At 36.1% G+C, this 23830-nt stretch overlaps 3 protein-coding genes and 1 non-coding gene across 4 annotated transcripts; 2 read left to right on the top strand and 2 right to left on the bottom strand.

Moving 5' to 3' along the window:
- Nucleotides 1-10760: 10760 nt before the first annotated feature.
- On the bottom strand, nt 10761-13363 carry LOC122050876 (protein FAR1-RELATED SEQUENCE 5-like). Its single transcript, XM_042611743.1, has 4 exons — nt 11675-13363; nt 11536-11577; nt 11307-11434; nt 10761-10827 (listed from the first exon to the last, which is right to left on the bottom strand). Exons 1-4 carry the CDS (start codon nt 13361-13363, stop codon nt 10761-10763), a joined length of 1926 nt encoding a protein of 641 aa, XP_042467677.1.
- A 1045-nt stretch (nt 13364-14408) lies between these two features.
- Nucleotides 14409-18645, top strand: LOC122050873. The gene is made up of 6 exons (XM_042611742.1): nt 14409-14741; nt 15015-15178; nt 15448-15610; nt 16513-16643; nt 16746-16854; nt 17876-18645. The coding sequence occupies exons 1-6, from the start codon at nt 14409-14411 to the stop codon at nt 17936-17938; spliced, it is 963 nt and encodes a 320-aa protein (XP_042467676.1). The 3' UTR covers nt 17939-18645.
- On the bottom strand, nt 14899-14978 carry TRNAL-UAG. The gene has a single exon. It is a non-coding gene; the product is annotated as a tRNA-Leu (tRNA).
- LOC122053286 (zinc finger protein WIP3-like) lies at nt 17889-21263 on the top strand. Its single transcript, XM_042615280.1, has 4 exons — nt 17889-17966; nt 18275-18336; nt 19734-20324; nt 20415-21263. The coding sequence occupies exons 2-4, from the start codon at nt 18301-18303 to the stop codon at nt 20877-20879; spliced, it is 1092 nt and encodes a 363-aa protein (XP_042471214.1). The 5' UTR covers nt 17889-17966; nt 18275-18300; the 3' UTR covers nt 20880-21263.
- The last annotated feature ends 2567 nt before the right edge of the window (nt 21264-23830 follow it).

Below are 23830 nucleotides of genomic sequence, written 5' to 3'. Positions count from 1 at the left end.
GCAAAGTGTGCAAACATAGTAAAAGAAGAAAATTCAAAACTGGTGATGGAAGATATGTTATCAATTTTGTTAAGTCTAGAGCAACTAATAGATACATGAATCTTAGACTTTCCATATTCATATCACATGACTCCAAATAAGGAGAGGTTGATACTTATAGGACAATGGATTATGGTTCAGTGTTGATTGGAAATAGTGCATCGTGTAGAGTTATCAACATAGGGAACGTCAGAATCAAGATGTTGATGGTGTGATCAGAACTCTATGTGATGTCAAATATATACAAGAGATAAGGAAGAATTTGATTTCACTAGACAAACTAGATGATATTGGTTGTAGTTACAAATCAGTAAGTGGGGTGATAAAAGTCAGCAAGGGAACATTGATCGTAATGAAAGGACATAAGTTAGAAGAAAACATCTATAAGTTTATAGGGACTACAGTTGTAAGTGGAGTCGATTCGATGGAGTCTGAATTAGACAGTACTGTGTTATGGCATATGCGGCTAGGGCATATGGGTAAACGTGAGATACTAGAATTTTACAAGAGAGATTTATTGAAGGGTATTAAGACGTGCAAGCTTGAATTTTGTAAATTCTGTGTTATTGGGAAACAAAGCAAAGTGCAATGTAACACGACAACAAACAAGATGGAGGGGATTCTGGACTATATACATACGAATCTATGGGACCAGCCAGTGTAGCATCACATAAAAAACACTTATATTTTTTTTGTTTTATTGATGATTACTCATAAAATATCTGGGTATACATTATACGTCACAAGTTAGAAACTTTTGTAAAGTTTAAACTGTGGAAACTGAAGTGGAGAACCAGATCAGAAGGAAGTTTAAATGTCTTAAGTCAGACAACGGGACTAAGTAGACATATTCAAAGTTTTAAGAATTTTATGAGCATCATGAGATTATGAGACATTTCTCGATTCGTAGGACACCGCAGCAGAATGATGTGGTGGAAAAGTTGAATAGTATAATAATTGAAAAGGCAAGATATCTCAGGTTGAATGCAGGGCTAGCAAAAAATTTCTGAACAGAAGCGATAAACATGACATGTTATTTCATTAATAGATCACCAAGAGCGGCTCTAAAAGGTAAAGTATCTGAGCAAGTATAGATAAGGAATCCAATAGATTACTCTCATCTTTGAGTTTTTGGAAGTTTAACCTATATGCACATATCTAGTGAGGAAAGATCAAATCTGGATGTAAAGTCAAAGTAATACATTTTTCTAGGGTATCAGAAATGATTTAAAGACTTCAATCTTTGATATCCTAAGACAAACAAGGTGGTGATCAATAGAGATATGGTGTTTGACGAGAATGTCATGATACAACGTACTTAGGAAGAAAGAAAGAAAGAAAGAAAACATCATAGAGCAATAAGGACAAAGATGTTGTGTAGGTGGAGCTAGAAACTCATGACTTTGATAATTCTAGCTCAGAGTACATGGAGCATCGTACTATAGCTGGTGGCAGAACAAGACGAGTCGTAAAGTCACCCTCTAAATATAGATTTGAAGACTTAGTATATTATGTGCTTATCACTAGTAGCGGAGACTCTAAATCTTTCCAGGAGGTGGTACACAACTCTGAGAAGGACAAGTGGATAGGTGCTATGAAGGAGGAGACGAGTCGTTGTATAAGAACTAAACGTGGGATCTAGTAGAACTTCCTAAAGGAAAGTGAGCTATAGAGTGCAAGTGGGTTGTTGCGAACAAGATAAAAGATGTCAATAAATTGAAGAGGCTGTTGAGCAAGGAATTTGACATGCAAGATTTGGGTGAAGCCAAGAAAATTCTTGGGATGAAGATTCATAGTGATAGAGCTACAGAAAGATTATGGTTGTCTCAAAATAGCTATGTGGAGACGGTGTTGGATATATTTAACATGAAGAATGCAAAGTCAGTTAGCATACCCCTGGCACATCATTTCAAGTTATCCAGTACATAGTACCCCAAGATGAATGAGGAAATCCAAAAGATGTCAAAAGTTCCATATGCCAGTGCAATTAATTGTCTGATGTATGTCATGGTTTCACAAGACTAGATTTGACACAAGCAATTAGTATAGTGAGTAAGTTTCTCTCAAATTCTGATCTACCACATTAGGATTCAGTAAAGTGAATTTTTAGATACATGAGAAATATAACTAATTATGACATCATATTCAATAGATAACCAGAAGATCCATCAGTTGTTGGATACATAGATGCAAACTATGTAAGAGATTTAGATGATAGGAGGTCTATACAGGATACGTATTTAGTGTGGCAGGAGGATCTGTCTGTTGGAAGTCTATGATACAATCTATTGTTGCATTGTCTACTACGGAGTCGGAGTATATGACAACAACTAAAGCAGCGAAGGAAGCTGTACGACTTTCAAGATTGGTCAGAGAACTAAGCATTTAGTAAGGTGAAGTTAAGTTGTTATGTGATAGTCAAAATGCTATTTATTTGGCGAAGAATCAAGTATATCATGTGAGAACCAAACATATTGATGTGAAGTTTCACAAGATCAGAGAGATGATTGCTTTCGAGAAAATTCAACTTGAGAAGATTCACACTGCAGACAATGCTACAGACATGTTGACAAAGCCATTGACCTTAAGAGAAGTTCAAGCATTGCTTAAACTTGATTCATATCTCTAGATGTTAGAGGAAGTAAGCTCAGACCTAGAGATCCAGGTGGAGTTTTGCTTAGATACTCGTATTCTTCGAAGAGGTGAATATTTACCAAGGTGGAGATTGTTGACAGATGGATCATATCTGAATGAAAGTCAATGCGAGAGATGATATGGAAAAAAATCTATTAAGATTTTTTTATGATAGAATTCTATTATGATTTTTTATAACAAAATTCTATTATAGTTTTTTCATAATACAATTCTGTTACAGTTTTTCATAATAGAATTCTATTATGGTCTTACCAAATCTGGAATTTAGGCACTATTTATAGGGATAATTATAAACCTATTGTATTATGAGAATAATTGAATGTGATTCTCTTGTATAGAGATAATTCTAATAAAGGTTCGGTCATTTTTGTGGAGTAGGTGCACCGTCGAACCACGGTAACTCTTCTTCTTCTTCTTCTTCATGTTTGCTCTTTCTTATGCATCTTTATCTCGTTACTCTTTGCAATATCTTTCTCTCTTTCTCTTCTTTCGCATTAGAGGTTGAGAGGTGTGAGTGCAGATCCTCTAGTTCGCAATCCTTGGTCCCCTCCTGGTCCCTTCCACAATTTGGACGTCGGATTGTGGTTGGAATTCGACCAAAATTGACTGTGATCTCCCCTGGATTCACCTTCTCATCCAGGTTATAGTTTGGGTCAAGGCAAACAGCTGGAGGCTGCCGATGGTGGGCGGCCTACCGCGCCCCTTGCTCATCCCCATATAGTCTGCCCACCGCCTGCGGCTTTCGATCGCATCCCTCAATCCAAACTATAACCTGGGTGGGAAGGTGAACCCAAGGGAGATCGTAGTCAATTTTGGTTGAATTCCAACCGTGATCTGACTTGTAAATTGTAGAAGGGTCAAGTGGAGACCAAAGATTACGGATCAGAGGATCTGCTCTCGAGAGGTGTTCTCCCCCTCTTTGTGTAACAATAATATTGTATTGAAGTCATACATGTATGTTAAATATAAAATCAGTTTCTTATTTATTTTTTTAGTTTGTAATATAGTTTGAAAATGAAAAATCAAGATAATAGAAAACAAAGGAGTCATGTCAAATCTAACTTTGAGTAAGAATACAAGTACAAAATTCAAATAAAACCAATCAACAAAGTGAAGAAGTTTAAATGCAAGGTGGAATACATTTTTATCTAAAATTTGTTGATTTGTGTAAAGAGAAATTTTACTGGGCAATTGAATAAATATTCACTTTGATATGAATGAATGGAAAAACTTAGTGAGAACGTTTAACAATACATCTGGAAAAAATTATATGTACAAGAAGCTTCGAAATCATTAGGATTTCATGAAGAAGGATTGACTATTATTCAAGAAGCTGATGCACATGGAAATCAAAGTTGATTGGAATCCTATAAATAATTCACTTAATGCCTCAATGAATGGTGGGAGAGAAAACTTAGGGTAATTTTTCTAATTTTATTTGTATAAAATTGTTTATTCATTCATTAAAATTAGATTGATAATAATATACTTTATTATTGCGAGAAAATTAAGAGTGCCAATTTTAGCAATAAAGATTTATCACTCGTTTGTATCGATATGATAAATTATTTTTTGATGTTGCTATCTTGGGAGAAAGGGCAAGGCCACCATGCCAACAAATTGTGCATTGTGTTAATGACAATGAAGAGGTTATGAAGAAAAATGATGATTTTCTTGATTTTGAGGGGCATGTTGGAATCCATGATAGAGAATATAACAAGGATAGGGGAATAAAGAATGACATAAGCTTTGAAATCAAAGAAATAAGTAATATGGGTAATGACATTATGTTTCCATCTTTGTCTTCACTCAAGAAAAAATTTACTAGAGAAGATGGTAAATAAAAGAAAAAAAATTTATGGAGCAGCCTCACTAAAGGAAGATATTCACTTTCTTTTAGTATCTAGAAAATAAGAGCACTGCAACCTACACACCTTCGACAGAGAAAGATATTGAATCTGCAATGGTGTTCTTGGAATAGAACATAAAACCGAGCTTTGGTGTTATGCTTGTAGCTTGTTGAGCAAAAAGAAATGCGGGTGATTTTTCTTAATCAACCTGATAATGATTGTTGTTTGGTGTGGCTAAAGTATAACCATGACATGTGTAAGAAAGATTAATGTCTTTGATAGTGGTTTGCACTCGTGATCTGAGGAATTCAGTAGTTGAAGTTGATGATTTATTTTTCAATTTTATGATTTTATTAGTAGTTTTGCTACGTCTTTAATATTATTTTATTTATTGTTTATTATTGTTTGACTGGCAAACATTATACAATATTTTATCGAAACCAATCAATGTTTTTGTTTTGGTATCTCATACATATTTTTTTCCATGACTTCTATAGTTTAATGGAGCATTGGGATGTTTGACACTATGCTTTAAATGATTCAAATACATTTTATGAGGAGGAACCAATTGAAGATGAAGGTGGATTCCAAGACTCTCTAGAATGGTTGATTGTATGTAAAATAGTAACACTTAGCATTTTAACATATTTTGAGACTTATATTCATAAAGTTTCATGTCGTATGTTTGAGAAAACATGTAATAAATTCATAGAAGAAGTTTTAAATAGGCATAGAATAAGGTGTTATTAAACTTTTCATCTAACAAAGCCTATATTCTTGGATTTATATCCCAAAAGTATGATTTTATCTCTACTAGGGGAATGTCTATCTATGAGGAAGTAGGAATTGTTTTTGATGATTTGTGCTCATGATACAGATAATAGGGTATTGTAAGAGATATTAATTATTCAGATGAAACTATTTAAAGACATTTTCATAGAGTTCTAAAAGTTGTTGGGAAGCTAGCTAAAGATATAATTAAATCTCATCCTGAGTATAATGAAGGAAAGTATACCACATGCATCAACATCAACAACACAAGCCATTTTTGATGCATGCTATATTATTTTGAAGATCATAAATACCACATGTTCATGTATTAAACTTATTTAATGTTTATAATCTACTAAATTGTTTGTTTTTAAATGATTAATAGGATTACATCGGGATAATTAATGGCACACATGTTAAGGTATAATTATCACAAGGAAAAACAATCCCATGCATTGAATGCAAAGGTTTTCCCACCTAAAATATTCTAGCAGTAGTAGACTTTAATATAGATTTTCTCACATGCCTCAACATCAACAATACAAGCCATTTTTAATGTATGTTATATTATTTTAAAGATCATAAACACCACATATTTATGTATTAAACTTATTTAATGTTTGTAATCTACTAAATTATTTATTTTTAAATAATTAATAAGATTGTATCGGGACAATTAATGGCACACATGTTAAGGCACAATTATCACAAGGAAAAACAATCTCATGTATTGGACGCAAAGGTTTTTTCACATAAAATATTTTAGTAGTTGTAGACTTTAATATATATTTTACATTTGTCTGGGCTAGATGGGAAGGAGTTGCACATGATAATAGAATATTTGGAGAAGCTATTTGTAGGTCAGAGTTTAATTTTCCTCACCCAAAAGGAAAAATATATTACTTGGTTGATATTGGATATTTACATATGCTAGGATTTATGAGTCCTTATAAAATTAAAAATATAAGGTATCATCTTAAAGACTTTCGCCAAACTAGGACCTTGTAATTATGTGCACCAAGAAATTCGAAAGAAAAATTCAACTTCTACCACTTCTTGTAGGAATTGTGTTGAACGAATATTTAGAGTTTAAAAAGTAAGAAGAAATATTTTGGCTGACATGTCATATTATCATATTGATACATAAAGAGAAATTATGTTAGTAATAATGACATTCACAACTATAAAAGAAAGAAAAATATTTTAGATGAAACATTCTGAATAGCTTAGATTTTTTAAATGAATAATTTCATTTTGTTATTTTTTCATTAATACTAAAATATATTTCATTATTGGTTGTTTTATCACTTCCCTTCTACTTTATTTTGTTCTAACTTTTCTATCGGTATCTTAGGATTGTTTTTTTAAATGTCAAATATATTATTAATCAATTTTTAACTATAATTTTTATTTGAAATATTAATGATGAGTTGTGATACTCATCTAGAATTTTCATCTAGAAAATTCATCTAGATAGACACATAAATGATGGGACCCACCATTTGGTGGGCCCATCATTTATGTGTCTATCTAGATGAAATTCTTAAATTTTTAAAATTTTCTAAATTAAAATATCAAATAGTTTTATTATTATATAAGTTTAACATTTATTATAAAATTATAATTTCGTATGTTTATATATATAAATATATATATAATTTAGTATTATACCCCTTTTGTAATTTTGTTAATAAAAAATCAGTTCGGATCCTCTGTCCCGAAGGTGCCTCTGTCCCGGTGTCCCGAACAGAAAACGACAAAAAAAACGTGCCGAACACGTGTCGTTGCTCCTTCTCTCTCTGTCCCGTGTAAACACTCGCCGAAGCTCTCAGAAACGAACGCAACTCCAAAGCTTTGCCCTAACCCAAACTCCAGCCAACCCCGCTGCTTCCGCCGGCGCCGTCGACACCCGTGCTTTGCTCTCCCAAAACCCGCGACGCCCCATAAGATTACTGTGCTTTGCCCTAAAATCTTTCCTCCCCAGCAACTCCAACCTCTTTCTTTACTGTGCTTTGCCCTAAAACCTTTCCTCCCCAAACCTTCGGCGACTCCAGTAACCCGCGACGCCCCTTACATCTCCGCCATCTCGACGACTCCAACAGCCATCTCGGCGACTCCAACAGCCCACGACACCCCTTACATCTGCGCCATCTCGGCGACTCCAGCAACCATCTCGGCGACTCCAGTAGCTCCGGCTTCCCCTCCCTTCGTTGACTCCAGCAGGTTTGTATCTCCCTTCGTTGACAATTTTTAACCTTTTACAACCTTTTATTAGCTATCTCTACCTCTTCACAGATCATAATTCTACATGATTCAATTCCAATAATAGTTAGTCTAATCAAATCCTTGCCTTTTGTTAATTTCTTTAGCATCAAAATGATCATGGCTCTTGCACGAGTTAATCCGAGCAAAACAATTTCTTATGCTTCTGCAACAATATTAATCTATAGAAGATACCGCCTAAAACACTTAATATTAGAGGAATGCAATAGCATTTAAAGATAAAGGAGTGCAGTAGCAACTCTGTGCCTTAATTGCAGGCACAGAGTAAGATGCAGATGAAGCTGGTGATTATACTTATACATTATGACAACCAATTTTCTACCTACATTATCCACAATCCTACTTTACATAAGCAGCATAATATAGAAGTTGATTGTCATTCCATTTCAGATGCTAACACATCCTACAAGATTAGCACCTAGCAAATCTCCAAGGTGTTGATTGACACATTCATAGGTGAATCGCAATAAGGACTAAAATCACATAGGCTACCTTGACAAAATTCTCTATATACTATTGTAATGTATGGTTGGTACAAATAGATCTTATTGTAATCATAAGAAATCTTGCAGTAACATGTTTGATAACGAAACATTAAAAAAAAATAATTTACCAGAATAGTTTTTCCCTCTTTACCAAAAATTTACCTTGACAAAATCACATGTTGGGAGACAGTTTGGTGTCAATTATCATTTTGTTCGCTTTACTAAAAATGTATGATTGTTGCTATTTTCAGGGAAGTTTATCAAATTTTTCATAAAAATGTGTGATTTTTTATTACATATCTAAATTGTTATTGTTTAATTTAATTTTATCAAATCTAACTTTTTTGAATATTAGGTTGCTATTGAATGGCATCATCAACCATACCAAATTTGAAAATGTACGATGCAGGGACTGTGGACTAAATGCATTGGTGCTAGTCTCTAGATCAATCAAGAACCCAGGAAGATTATATTATGGATGTAAGCAGCATGGATGGTTAAAGTCGGTGAGATCTGATGCTGGACTAAATGAAGACACCAGTGATATACATTTTAGGATGTTGTCAAGAGCGGAGTCAAGGATAGGAAGGGAACACATTACTTATTTTGGACAAAATATGGGAAATTGGAATGTACCGCATATGGTCTGGATATTAGTAATAGTAAACTTAACTCTTTTGGCTGTATACTTGTTTTGTTTATTAGTTGGTCTTATTAAGTAGTGCAAGTGATGTAATGTATAATTATGAATGATGTTATATTTTGTTTGCAACTCTGTAGTCCTTCCATTTGATGTTATATTTTGTGCAATTCTCGGTTTGTCTACTTTTTGTGTGCTCGCTTCCCTCTTTGGAAGTTGTATTTATCTCTTTAACTTTAAGCCATGAAATTTTCAGGTTTAAAATTTATGTCTTCATATGAGTGAACTGGAGTAAAGGTGATACTTTGGCTTGATTATCATATTGAAATCAAACTCACTGATTTAAGCCATTGATTTATCGATAAACTAACTCGCAACATCTGGATCTCATTAATTGAGAAATTTTCCAACAATATTATTCATGAAAAAAATGATTGAGTTTATGAAATTCTAGTACAAGTATGATAAAAGGCATTAATGTTTTAGTATTGCATAGATGCATCACTTTGTTCTCTGAGATGCACTAGTTTAACACCTTAGTTCACAACAATAGAGAGCCTCTACTCTTTTAGCTCAGGGTCAAAATTTCCGAGATCCATAAAAACAAAGCAATATATCAGATGCCCGATCTTGTATAGCAACACAACTATATATATCACCACAAACCATAATAATGCAAATTGGGTTCATAACATTTCCAAGCTCTAACGGAGCATAATGGCATCGCAAGCAAAGTTGTTAAAAGTATAAAGCAAGTACTACCTGTTGATACAGTCTGACCTGGCTGTTGTTTTGATGTTGACACTGATTTAAGTTTGTATCAGATATTAATTAAACTCAGAATGACTACTGATCGAGGTTGATCAGTTGGGAGGGAAAGTCCTGGTGAGTGAAGCCAGGCAAGGGAAATCCAGATGGATCAAGGTTGACCAGACATCTGGTGAAAAGTCCAAGCAGGGAGCTTGGCACGAGAAAAGTCCAAGTATGGAGACTTGGCAAGGAGTGGTCAGAGAGGGCTCGGTAGCTCGTTCTCTGGACCGGACGAAGTCGAAGAGGGCTCGGTAGCTCGTTCTCCGGACTAGGTCGGAGAGGGCTCGGTAGCTCGTTCTCTGGACCGGACGAAGTCGGAGAGGGCTCGGTAGCTCGTTCTCCGGACTAGGTCAGAGAGGGCTCGGTAGCTCGTTCTCCGGACTAGGTCAGAGAGGGCTCGGTAGCTCGTTCTCTGGACCGGACGAAGTCAGAGAGGGCTCGGTAGCTCGTTCTCAGGACCAATCCTAGTATCACATAGGCGTTGGATCGGTCAACAGACCGATCCAGTGAGATTTTGATTTCCTGATCGGTGCACAGACCGATCTGGTGAAACTATGTTTGCTGATCGGTCTGGTGACCGATCAGGAAACACTCAGTAGCACACTGAGTGTAATCTGATCGGTCTGTAGACCGATACTGAGTGTAATCTGATCGGTCTGTAGACCGATCAGGAGATGATGTCGCGAGAAGGAAAAAGGCAGGGGATCGGTCTGTGGACCGATCCATATGAACCCTGATCGGTCTGTAGGACCGATCAGGCCATATCCTGATCGGTCTTGAGACCGATCAGGTGACGATCTTAGGAGTGCGAGGAACCGCACTCATTAAGCCCTGATCGGTCTGCAGACCGATCAGGCCATACCCTGATCGATCTCTGCGACCGATCAGACATCAATTCAAAGGTGTGGATCGGTCCGCTGACCGATCCACCACACTGTCTGCACACACTATAGTTACAAAAATTGACAGAGAAAGATGTCATTAAAATATACATGATAATCAAGTAATATCAGTGAGAGATCAAAATTACATGATCAAAATATACATGGCCACATAAGCTATTTGTTCACAATTCGATTGATTACCATTACATGATCAGAATACAACACAGAAGCTATTTGTTCACAAAAATATGGTAACCACAAAAGTTCCACAAAATATGCAGCACAAAATATTTGTTTGCATTCCATTGTAACTTGATGCCGACGATGCCTATATTGACATCAATCACTCTTTGTGGTGTTCTTTAGTTAATGTGCATTCCATTGTAGTAACGTCCACACCATTGAAGCACCTGGAGAGAAAAAGTCATGTAAGTCTACTAAAAATGGAAGATTCTACTAAAAATGGAAGATGCTGCTAAAAATGGAAGATGCTAGCTTGGGTTATGCATCAAGGAGATGATGTGGTTCCTATCCCAGGTACACAATTGTTCGGAAATCATGATACAATGAAAAGTTATCTGAAGTTTATATCATATAATGAGATGAAGATCAATTATTAGTAAAACACAAGCTTAATAAAACCAAGTGTCACGGTTAATTCATGTTGAAGTTTATATTTCTGGATAATTCATGTCAAAACACATTATGTTACACACAATCATTATGCTTTCCTACTTATTCACCTCCATGCTTGTATCAACCTTGAAAGACTTGGTGACAGTACAGAATCTCAGTTTGAACATACATTTAGCATACTGATACAACAAATTTAATCTTTTGAAAAATGGTTAAAAAAACAACAAAGGTGTAAACATGGTTGATTTCTTACCATCCTTCCCGATTACTTGCCTGAAAATAATCATTATCAGAGTGAACTTGAGACAGTTGTGTTGATAAAAGTGGTGGAAATTGAGTTTCGGCCATACTCAAACCTTCAACACAGCTATAATTTGTAGGCTAAAACAATAAAATATAGTTTTAGATAGTGATAACATAATTATTTTAGTTAACATAATAAAGTAATCCTTAACTTGATTGATCATCCGTTGACATTCTACACTTGGCATGCTCGATATACTTTCATAATGCTCTTCTACATCCTGTTATACAAAAAAAATAGAATGATTTCATTCTATATACTTTCTCAAATATAACGACAAAAAATAAACAACACTTTAGTAAGAATGAGAATGAAACCTTAACAACTGTTGAAGTTTGGTTGGTTCTTCTTGCTGCTTTCCTTTTCTTTGAAATCTTATCTAAGCCACCTTTCAACCTCTTACCTGAAACTGTTTTCTTCTTTGTTTTAATTCCTTTGACTCCAAGAGAATTTCCTTCACCAATTTCGAACTCTTTTTCAATTGAGTCTTGAGCAGTTGGTTCATTAACTTGTAACCTCTCATCCACCATCTTAAACATACTCAACAAACCATCTTTAACAACCTTGTAAGTGTCTTCCCTCTCCGCTGCCTTGGTTACCAATTGAACATACAACCCACTTAATTCTTTATATCGCAAATTGGTGCAAGCTTTTGGATCCAAACTACTTTTGTTTGCAATTAAATCAATAACTCCAATGTATCCATCTTTTGCTTTTCGTGTCCACCTTTTCAATATATACTCACTTGGGATCTTCATGATATTTTTCATTGCAAATATTTTCAAAATATGAGAACAAAGAATTCCAGCAAAATCATATTTTCTACAGCTACACTCAATTTTTTGACCCGATGAATCAAGTGTAACTATATGATGGTAACTCTTTTTGTAAGAAGTAACTTTATATTTTGTATGTGACCCAACATCTTCACAAATTTCTACACTAGAATCATGAGATTTGTACCACTCTTGTTCAAAAAACTTGTATACCTCAGGAGTATAAATACAACTTGCATGCTTTAAAATTTGAATTGGAAACAATAAACATGGAACACTTGTATTTGATTTAAAATCAGCTTTTAACTCCTCATATCGACGATCATCAAGCAGTCTTTGGAAGTGATTGAAAAAGTCTAAAAACTTGTGTTGATAAGTGACATATCTTTTCACAATACTATTCATGCTCTCACTTCTTTGGGTTGTAGTCATATCCGCACAAAACGTTTGTCGCCCATAAACTAAAGCCCATTTTTCCTTTATGCGAAATAGACGTTTCAACCAATCATTGTCTTCAAGTGAATACTTAGTCAACATTATGTTCCAAGCTGAAATAAAATCTTCCTCTTCATCAAAATCATAAATACATGAGGCAAAATCTTTAGTAAACTCTTTGAACTGAGAAAAAACTCTACTCAAATGTATTGCAGCATTTTGATAAATGTGCCAAATACACAAACGATGATGTGTTTTAGGCCATCTGGAAGCTAAAGCCTTTGCCATTGCTGCATCTTGATCTGTAAGAATAGTTATTGGTTTTTTCTCATACATAGCCTTGGTAAATGTATCAAACAACCATTCGAACGTCAAAGATGTTTCATCATATAATAAAGCTGCACCAAAAATTATGGATTGCTTATGATGATTAACACCTACGAACAATGCAATTGGCCGACCTTCATTATTCTTCCTGTAGGTTGTGTCAAAGCAAACAACATCTCCAAAATTTCCATAATCAGCTCTCATCTTAGCATCACACCAAAAAATGTTAGTTATCAAATCATCTTCATCAACTTGAATAGCATAAAAAAAATTGGGATCATCAAACTGCATTTTCTGCAAAAACTCCAATACACCTCCTGTATCACCAACTCTCATAATTCTTGTTCTTTTGGATCGCAAGTAGTTTTTGTAATCTTCAGGAATAAAACCTAAATTCTCTCTCTCACCTACTTGTCTCACCATAAGATCATGAGATGCTTTTGGAGGGATTCCCACATCACTCGCCATCTCAATCTGTATCGCCGCAGAAGAAGATATATTCCTATGACATCTGTAGAGATGAGTTTTATTTGGACTTGAAAGATAATGATTATGCTCTTTAACAAATTGCTCCACAGTCAAGTTGCCATTATTTCGACAACTAATTTTCATTTTAGCCTCACAACCAAATCTTGTTTCAGGACGACTTGATTTCACATCAACATCTCGTTTGTCTTTTCCCCTTTTACCTTGTGCACTACAACAAAAAATTCTGTCAACTAATTTACCCGATTTATCATTGTGGCTTTTGCTCCTTCTTACGCCAAATCCAACTTGTTTAGCATATTTCAAATAAAATTCATAAGCTTCCTCTTCTGTCTTAAATTCCATACCTATTTTTGGTATCAATTCTTCTGTGATAGATTGGTCAGAACTCATCAATAACATGGTAGAGTCCATATCCTCATTAATAACATCAAACTCATCATCCTGACCGTCTTTGTTTACATCAAAACTCAACCTACGACAACTTGTAGATTCAACTAATGACAAGTCCATGATAATTACAAATAGGCCTGAAAAAAACAACCAAGAAATGTATATTCATAATATAAGTAACAGCAGAACTAATATAGTACCATGTTTAATCAATTTAACGAGCTCTAAACCTCTAAAGCGCTTAGGTAGCATTTAAAGATAAAGGAATGCAGTAGCAACGCAAGAGCAGCATATTAAAATTTTCCACAAATATATAGATCAAAATGGAATGCACAAGTATGATAAACCATACCACAAATATATATATCAAAATTTGAGGACTGCAGGTTCCAATTTCTTATTTTTTATTATCACCCAAATCAAACTACAGAAACAGAGATATTTGCTGGAGAAGGGGAGGAAGAATGGTAAAGGGGAGGAAGAAAAATATACCAAGTTGGATGAAGATGAAGCTGCCGGCGACCGTCAAGTTCGGGAGGAGAAGCTGGATGAAGTTGCCGGCTACCGTCAAGTATACCAAGCTGGATGAAAATGAAGCTGTCGGCGACTGTCAAGTATACCAAGAAGGATGAAGATGAAGCTGCCGTCGAGTTCGGGAGATCAAGCTGGAGTTGCTGGACCCTCAAAGGGAGGGGAAGCCGGAGCTGCTAGAGTGCCCGAGATGACTGCTGGAGTCGCCGAGATGGCTGCTGGAGTAAACGACGCCGCTGCTGGAGTCGACGATGCCAAAGGTTTGGGGAGGAAAGATTTTAGGGCAAAGCACAGTAATCTTATGGGGTGTCGCGGGTTTTGGGAGAGCAAAGCACGGAGAAGGTGTCGACGGCGCCGGCGGCAAAGCTTTGGAGTTGCGTTCGTTTCTGAGAGCTTCGGCGAGTGTTTACACGGGACAGAGAGAGAAGGAGCAACGGCACGTGTTCGGCACGTTTTTTTTGTCGTTTTCTGTTCGGGACACCGGGACATAGGCACCTTCGGAACAGAGGATCCGAACTGATAAAAAATCTTAAAATATGTTCATCCAAACTTATTTTTAAAATAAGACCAAGGAATAATTATATAAAAAATGTTGACAGCTGTGGGATTTGAACCCACGCCCTTTCGGACCAGAGCCTAAATCTGGCGCCTTAGACCACTCGGCCAAACTGTCGCTGTTGTCTAATTTGTTTACAAATTTTAATTATAGACTTTCAAAGGAATAATCGAGAAGGCCGCGGAGAAAGAACATTGCCTGGATCTCATTCTCCGACTCGATAACACGCCCATCTTTGTGAGCCCTAGCTGTAGTTTCTCCTGGCGCTCAGCTCAGCCAACGCCGGTGGTCGCTGGCCGAGGCTATTCTGCACTTAGGTATTTCTTCCTCTTCAATTCCTTCGCTTTCCCCTTGCTTGTTCATTATATTCTCCTCAATCCATTTTTTTCTCGTTTCACTCTCATCATTCGGTTTAGTCCTCTCTTTTTTGTCCTCCGAGGTTTAATATATCTTGTTTTTAATTATCTCTATCGTTCGTAAAGAGATTAGTAGATGAATTTATATCCCAATATCTAAATTTTGATATGTCGCGTGATTTTAAGTTCCTGGATCCAATACCTCTGTAATTTTCCACGGCACAGTGCAGTTCCTACGAGACTGGGCGAGCGATGTTGAGGCACGTGGTGCGACAAATGGTGCCGTTGTTTCGCAGCCGGCTGCAAATTCGACGCTCTCAATTTCGGCCGCTGAGTTCTGCCGGAGATGTGCCTTCTCCTGATGCCATCCACATGACGGAGAATTGTGTGCGGGTAAGCTTTATGTCCTCTTATCGATATACTTATTATGCTGTTCTTGTAATTGTCTCTACCGTTATTTTTAATCTCTTCGATTAGCTGAAACTTTAAAGAATTTACTAACAGATAGTCATGGATGTAAAGTTTGTCTGCTTAGTGAAGATTATGTATTTGGCTATTTGCACAATAACTCTGATGACAAAGTGGCTGCTTTTTAATTAAAATTACGACCTTAATGTATGAGACTAATTCTTCACAACTTTTCAATTTTCTATGTTCTTCTTGTTGATAGTATACCTCTTTTCACAGATTCAGGGAACTTAATGCAATAAAAATGCTCTCTCCTAGAGAAATATATATATATTTTTTTTCATAAAAGGAATAATCTCAAGGGTCAACTTTAACAACTTATTTCTTCACATTAATACAACATTAACTTATGATCCGAGGTAATTTTTTTGGCATAGACAGTGACACAACCAATCATATTGTATGGGTTAAGACTTAAGAGTTTTGATCAGTTAAGAAATCATGCTTATAAAAACTAATGTAGCTGAGATATGCAAATGAATGTGTGGGCTGTGAGAAAAGATAACAATGCTATTATCTGTAATGACCTTATGTTCAGATCAATTGGGAGCTAAAATCAAAATAACCGCCCCTCAGTAGTAGGGATCTAGTTTTGTAATAAAAAGAATCATCTTAAGGCACAATGGTTGTCAAGCTAAGCATGCAGGTCATGTTTTTATTTCAAATACTCAGCAAGTGAGTGTTGAAGTGTTTGCATGGTAAATAAAACAAAGCAGATGGCATTTGTTGGATTAATTTGGATTGCACATACATATTTGTGGAGTTACATACTCCAAATTATTATTGCATTTTTGTCATTTCTACTTTATATGATGGTTTTTTTTCAGAGATTGAAGGAGTTGCAAACTACAGAGTCGTCCAATGAGGGCAAGATGCTGCGGTTAGCAGTGGAAACTGGTGGATGCTCTGGCTTCCAATATGTGTTTTGTCTAGATGATAAGAAAGATTCAGATGACAGGTTGGTCATGTTATTTATTTTGGAAATAGTTAAATTATATAAACTGTGCATTTAATAGATTTGTTAGTTTCTATCTTGTATAATTTCTTGAATGTGGTTTAGGGTATTTGAGAAGGATGGTGTTAAATTGGTGGTGGACAATGTCTCTTATGACTTTGTCAAAGGAGCAAGTGTTGATTATGCTGAGGAATTGATCCGCTCGGCATTTCAGGTAAACACCTATTATTGGAAATACATTGTGTCAAATGATATCCTCTTCATCTGTACAAGCATATCTGACAGTAGCTAATAAGACCTAATGCTTATCATCTTGGTTTTCTGTTTCATCAATGTTTCTTACAATTCCCCTTGCTGAGAGAACAGGTCTATTGGCTTTGTTAAGGCTCAATTCATATATTATTTTTCTTAAAAAGAGTTTATCTATTGTTAAAGATATGTGAATCACAGCCAACATAATTGTCCTGCCTCTTAAAATAAGATGATTGAAGAGGAATTAAATGAAGATCAAGTTTAGAAAAAATAAAATAAGAATTAAAGATATTGCTTTAGAAATTTCATTCCGGATATTATTTTTGAATTTATAAGAACAATGCAGTGAGTTTGCAATTAAAAATCATATATAGGAATCATCCATATGATGAAGTGTTTACCTTCAGCTATATTTTGGTCCCGTTGATTATAATAGAGGCTTTGTCGGTACAATAAAAGCTGTTTGTTTGGTTTAACTTCTGCAACAACTGATTGATTGCTATGGTTAATGTATGTTGTCAACCAACAACTACTTTTAGGTATACCAATTTGCTCTCTGCCCTTTCCCAAGAACTTGGAGGGAACAAGGGAACCTTCTGGTGTTTGCTTATGCAGTAATAAGAAGCAAGAAACATGGTAAAAAATTTGATATAGATGTCTGTAAATGCTAACCCATGCCATGAATTTACATCACTATCTTGGCATGATCCCTTACAATCATCCAGAAGAATACTAAATTTTCATTCAATCAATTGTTTGGTAACAAATCCTATCATTCTACCGTCACTCAGAATTTATTGGCATATATATTTGTTTCCTTTTTTGGCAACCGTTTGACAATCATATTTATATGTTTTCTGAGGACATTACTTTACTATCTGAGTATACTTTAAACTTGAAGATTGATCTTTCTCTAGATTTTCCATAATACATTGTGTTATTAATAGTTGATGGAATAACAACTGATTGAGCTAAACCTGCAGGTGGTAACAAATCCAAGTGCAGTTGGTGGCTGCAGCTGTAAAAGCTCCTTTATGGTCAAATAGCTGGAAGTTTTCTCACAGTTCAACTGTAGTGAGCATACCGACCATATTCTTGTTTATGCACATTTTTATCTTTGCCTCTTCCAATTTTTGTATCTGAGCAGCCAACAAAAACGTTAGTTTAATTTTGTCAATATTAAATTTGCTGACAACAGACATCTGTTGTGGTCACAATAGTTGTTGATTTGCTCCCTATGTATATCGAAAAAAATTTACAATATGGTCTTTTCCAACACAACGAACATGTGCAAAACAACACTAAATAAACCGTGCATAGATTGTTTCTTTATCTAATCTTGTGCAGATAATGATACAATGCTTTCAAATTTTGGTTCTTAGTTTGAGTCTTGGTGGTTGATGGAAGCATGCAATTGATGATATTTGATGCTCAAGTATTCCAGGTCCTATTTTTTATTCATATATAAATTTGATCAGCAGTTTACATTTTCACCCTTTAATTGGAGAATCACATTACGTGACTAGGCGGTTGGGTAAGCACAATAGACACAGGCCATGTGGATCAGTTAGGTCAAACTAGCCAGATGAGTTGGGCGAACCTGGTCGACCACACAAATTGGATCAAGGTTAATTAGGATTTAGGTTTTAGGTTATTTCTTAACCTTCAGACCCAATCCCCTCTGCTTGCATATTAATTGCATAGTGAAGGACTATAGTCAAAGTGATGTTTCCTCCTTTATATTAAATCGAATGAAAAAACATTTATTGAGCAATTATTCCTAGACAATATATATAGTTCAGTCAATTTATCCTTTATCTACATCATCAGGATCTCATTTTTCTTCCCTTTCTTTTGATTTTCAACACCTCTGTTTGACCGGAAACATGCATTATTTTGGTGTTTAGCTTATAAAGTCAGTCAAAAGTCGAATAATTTAAGCCGAAACTTACATGCTCTCCATTGCACTCGTGCTCTTTAAGCGTATATTTATATGTATTATTTTCTATGTTTCTTTATCAATTTTTTATAGGCAATTCAGTATAGGGGCTCGCACACTTGCAAATATTTCATTTAAAAACTTTTATTATCCCTTGGATTGTCTTCGTTGTACTTTAGACAATTAGGGTAGGTGCCATCAAGAACAATATTTTAATTGCCTTATGCCACATCATGTTACTTCTTGCAAATTATTTTATGTCATGCCTTACATAGGCAAAATTAAATTCTGTTTTTCAAAGGTTTCTGGTTAATTAATTATCTACCATAATTCCATAACATATATAATACTCAACGAATTATGATTTGTGGCATTGTGTTTCTAAGAGTTAGTTGAGTCACTAAGATTCTAGTTTACATGTTTGAACACTAGTTTATGGTACAAATTAGTTATTTAGATTTGAGTAGTACTAAAAAATGTCAGTACCTGACGTATGGTCATCTTTATATGAAATTACCATCAACATACATACAATAACAATGACATGAGGAAAGTAAAGAGTAAGTTGGGTTTAAATTCTGATAGAAGAATAAGTATTTACTATGAGGAAAATGCTATAATTGGGCACTTAGAAATCTTTGAACAGTGGAGTCAAAAACAAATTAACCTTATTCAGGACTAGCTTAGCACGAGTGTTAGCCCAATCAGTGACCCACTGACAATGTGAAGCCTTCCTGTATGTTGCTATTGCCATTCTATTCCTTCATGGTTCAGTAATTACTAATTAGCTGATAGGGACACCTCCACTATCTACACCCATCAGCACCATGACCAAAGACTTTGAAGCACGCATCACACCTATGCATTGATTAATTCCTACATTAACCCATGCATTCATGCAGGCCTTGACAAAACTAGGCCAACTCCTCCATTTGCATCCCCTCTTCCTGGTTCTCACTGTGCCTTTGGGGATCGAACATTTCTTCTTCCTCCTCCTCCTCCTCCTCCTCCACATGGGTCTGAGGGAGTCGCTGCCCATGGAGTACACCTCCCTTGGCTTCTTCCTCCAACCTCCTCTCCATCAATGGCTCCACCAACCACCACCACAACCCTCCTCTTCCTTCACACAGGTGCAACCCCATGAAGCAGAGTGCTTGCCTCTACTGAGCCAGCTCGAGGAGCCCGCAGAGAAGAAGACTACCATGAAAGAAGAGAGTACTAATTACTGCTATGACGAAGATGTGGCCTTGAATATCGGCTTGCCTGGTACTGCTGCTGCGGCTGTGGAGGAGGAGGAGGAGGTGGAAGAGAGCAGCATGATCTGTGATCAGAAAGAAGAACGGATAGCCATGAAGGAGGCAGCATCAGGCCTTCATGGATTAATTAGCAGCAGCAGGTATTGGATCCCTACTCCAGCTCAAATTCTCATTGGCCCTGAGCAGTTCGCTTGCTCTGTCTGCAACAAGTCCTTCAATAGGTATAACAATTTGCAGGTATATACTAAACGTAATTTTATGTCGATCAATTGTATGGATATACGTGGTAGCTTGGTTTTGATTCTTGCAATTGATCGGATTGATTAGATGCACATGTGGGGGCACGGGCCGGAGTACAGGAAGGGGAGGGAGTTGCTGAAGGGAGGGTCGGCGGCGGTGGCGGAGGCAGGGGTGGTGCTGATGAAGTTGCCGTGCTACTGCTGTGCAGTCGGGTGCAAGAACAGCGTGGGGCACCCGCGGGCGCGGCCGCTGAAGGACTTCCGGACGCTGCAGACGCACTACAAGCGCAAGCACGTGGCGGCGCGCTGCTTCGGCTGTCGCAAGTGCGGGAAGGCCTTTGCGGTGCGCGGCGACTGGCGCACCCACGAGAAGAACTGCGGCCGCCTCTGGAGCTGCTCCTGCGGCTCCTGGTTCCGCCACAAGCGGTCCCTCAACGACCACGTCCGCTCCTTCGGCGCCGGCCATGACGCCGCCGCCGCCGCCACCACCTTCGCCACTGCTAATTCTGTCGCTGCGACGACCGCAAGAAGCGGTGATGATCGTGAAGACTAATTCACGCTCAGTAATTAATCAGTTAAATCTCTCGATGGAGAGACCATCGAATCGTATAGGATTAATCTAAGGCATGGGTGTCGATCTAGTGCTCAAGAACAAAAAATTCTCGACAGAAGGGAGTTGTTTGTTGCGGAGCACGCGATCTAGTAGGTTGAATGATGTTATTGAACGACATTAATGATGGTATCAGTATGGTTCGTGGATGACAAAGATGGTCGTGCAGTTGACTGACTGATTGATTGATAAATGTCCTTGAGGATTCATTAGGAATTAATCCACCATGCATGAACCTTTAGTTTTGAAAATATAACGAAGAAAACGTGTACGATATGCACATGCGACCTGTTTTAAGAATTTTAATAAATTGCCGACGTCCTCGCAGCTTTAGTAGTAGAAGGTGGAATTTATTATTCCAGTGGTTTTATAAGGTTGATCTTGTGATTATTTATAAAGAGATAAATTAAATAAAAAAGTTTTTTTTTAGTTTTATGAAGTCTGTATCAGGCAATTCAATCTTGTTCTGAAGTGTCTCATAGTCCATTCATTTTTTTTTTTTGTTATGGAGCTCATAGTTCATCCATATGGTAAAAAATAATTTGTTCATCCTAGCCCCTGCCAACTCATAGTTTATTTATAAACCATGTGAAAGAATATTAACTCAGTCTATTGATAGTGATAAAAAATGAATATGTTTAATGTCTCTGTTAATTCGTCCTAAGATCAATACGGAAGAGGTAAATTACAGACGATTACTAACCTTTGGAATAGTGATTAACATATAAAGGAGGTATTTACCTCAATTTTATCAAGATTCGAATCCCAGACATTATGATAGTAATACCTCATATGTTAATCATTAGATCGTCCTGAAGGGACTAACTCATAGTTTATTCATGGTGGCAAAAGGCGAATATGTTCGCCTCCAGTACCCTCACCACCCGTTCCAGGGTCGACACGGAGGAAGTAAATCACGGACGGCTACTAGCCTTTGGAATAGTGACTAGCACATAAGGGAGACATCTACCTCGACTTTTGTCGAAATTCGAACCTCATATCTTATGATGACAACATTTCATGCGCTAACCACTAGACCCATTCGAGGGGATAACTCATAGTCTATTCATAAACTACGTGAAATAAGTTAAATTAATAATTAACTAGTGACTAACTTAAGGGAAAATTTGCATGCTGTCTCTATTGGTAAATAAATCTTTGCATGCAGTTCCCATCCACAAAAATCTTTATTTCCACTCCTTAGTCAAACATATTTACCTAATTGTCCATGATACTTTTAGGTATAAAAAGTCCAAAAATCAGTATAATTCCTCTTAAATTCAGTACATTAAATTAGAATCTAGTATATTTTTTATCAAATTGAGTACGATTCTTTTTTCACCTTAATTGGATGGAAATATACTAGATTTTCTTTAAATGGTACTCAATTGGATGAAAAATATACTAGATTTTCATCCCTAGTCAAACATATTTATCTAATTACCCATGATACTTTTAGATATAAAAAGTCTAAAAATTAATATAATTCCTTTTAAATTCAGTACATTGAATTAGAATCTAGTATATTTTCTATCAAATTATGTACGATCCTTTTTTTTATCTCAATTGGATGAAAAATATACTAGATTTTCTTTAAATGATACTCAATTGGATGAAAATATACTAGATTTTTTTAAATAGTAAATAATGCTGAATTTATAAGGAATTATATTAAGCAGGAAAAAAGTCGTGCTTAATTTAATAGAAAATATACTCAATTCTAGTTTAATGTGTTGAACTTAATAATAATAGGAATTATACTCATTTTTAGACTATTTGTACTAAAAAAAATATGAGGGTTAATTTTGATAGAAAATATACTCGATTCTAGTATAAAGTACTGGATTCTAGTGTAAAGTGTTGAATTTAACCGGAAATATACTCGTATTTAGACTTTTTATACCTAAAAAATTTGAGGGACAATTTAGATAACAATATTTGTACGAGGGAGTTGAAACAAATAATACTTTATATACAAGGAGTAGAAATAAAATTTTTTATAATTGAGAATTACATATAAAATTATGATTATGATTAAAAAAATTTCTCTACATTACCACTAACTTAACTTAACTTTGTGATGTGATAGAGGAGCAAAAAATAATTCTAGCAATTAATGTAATTGGCTGCAACGGCGAAAATGAATCCTTTTTGTGTGTCAGTGTGCGCGCGCCAAAGTCCACCACTGGAGGTAATCTTTTTTCTAAAGTCAAACTTTATATACTTGTTCTTGATTTTTCGAGCAGCAGATCGCGTGTGGACGGTAGTGGGGTTTGTTAGGGTTCGTTGTATGTGCCCGGCAGGAATTCATTAACAGGCATCCGAATTCTTTAATTTCCTTTTTTTTTTTCTTCTGTTTTCTTTGGTTGGAAATTGGAATTAAGGATTTGAATTTTTCATGCGAAGAAGGAAGAAAATTAAGAAAAACTAAACAATGAAAAGAAAGGAAGGAAAGGAAGGGGTGGAATTGAGGGGACCGCCATGCACATAATTGTCGTCTGTCGAGGTGCGTGATATCAACGAAGACCCGGCCATTTCCTTTTCTCACTAATAGGGCATAGGGCTGGCATATCCATGCCCATGACGTATTTAAAGCCCAAGCCAAGGAGGTCGGATCATTTGATCCGTATTTTATAGATCATTAATTTTCGTCAATACATGTAAAGAGATCATCCTCTAATTCGTAAAAATGGATCAGAGCTTATGGGTGGGAAGCATGCAGGAGTGATGATCTGCCCATGCCGTGTATTTATGAGCCCCAGGCTTCACTTTCCTCCGACTAACTAACAGCTAGCTTCAGGTTGCAGTGCATTCGTAAACTATGAAATTAAACTATGTAGAGCTTTAATTTAATCTCTCATGCTATCATTACTAATTTTATTTATTTTATTGTC

Source organism: Zingiber officinale, chromosome 3A (assembly GCF_018446385.1).
Source record: "Zingiber officinale cultivar Zhangliang chromosome 3A, Zo_v1.1, whole genome shotgun sequence".
NCBI classification, from domain to species: domain Eukaryota; kingdom Viridiplantae; phylum Streptophyta; class Magnoliopsida; order Zingiberales; family Zingiberaceae; genus Zingiber; species Zingiber officinale.
This window is presented reverse-complemented; position numbering and strand designations above follow the sequence as displayed.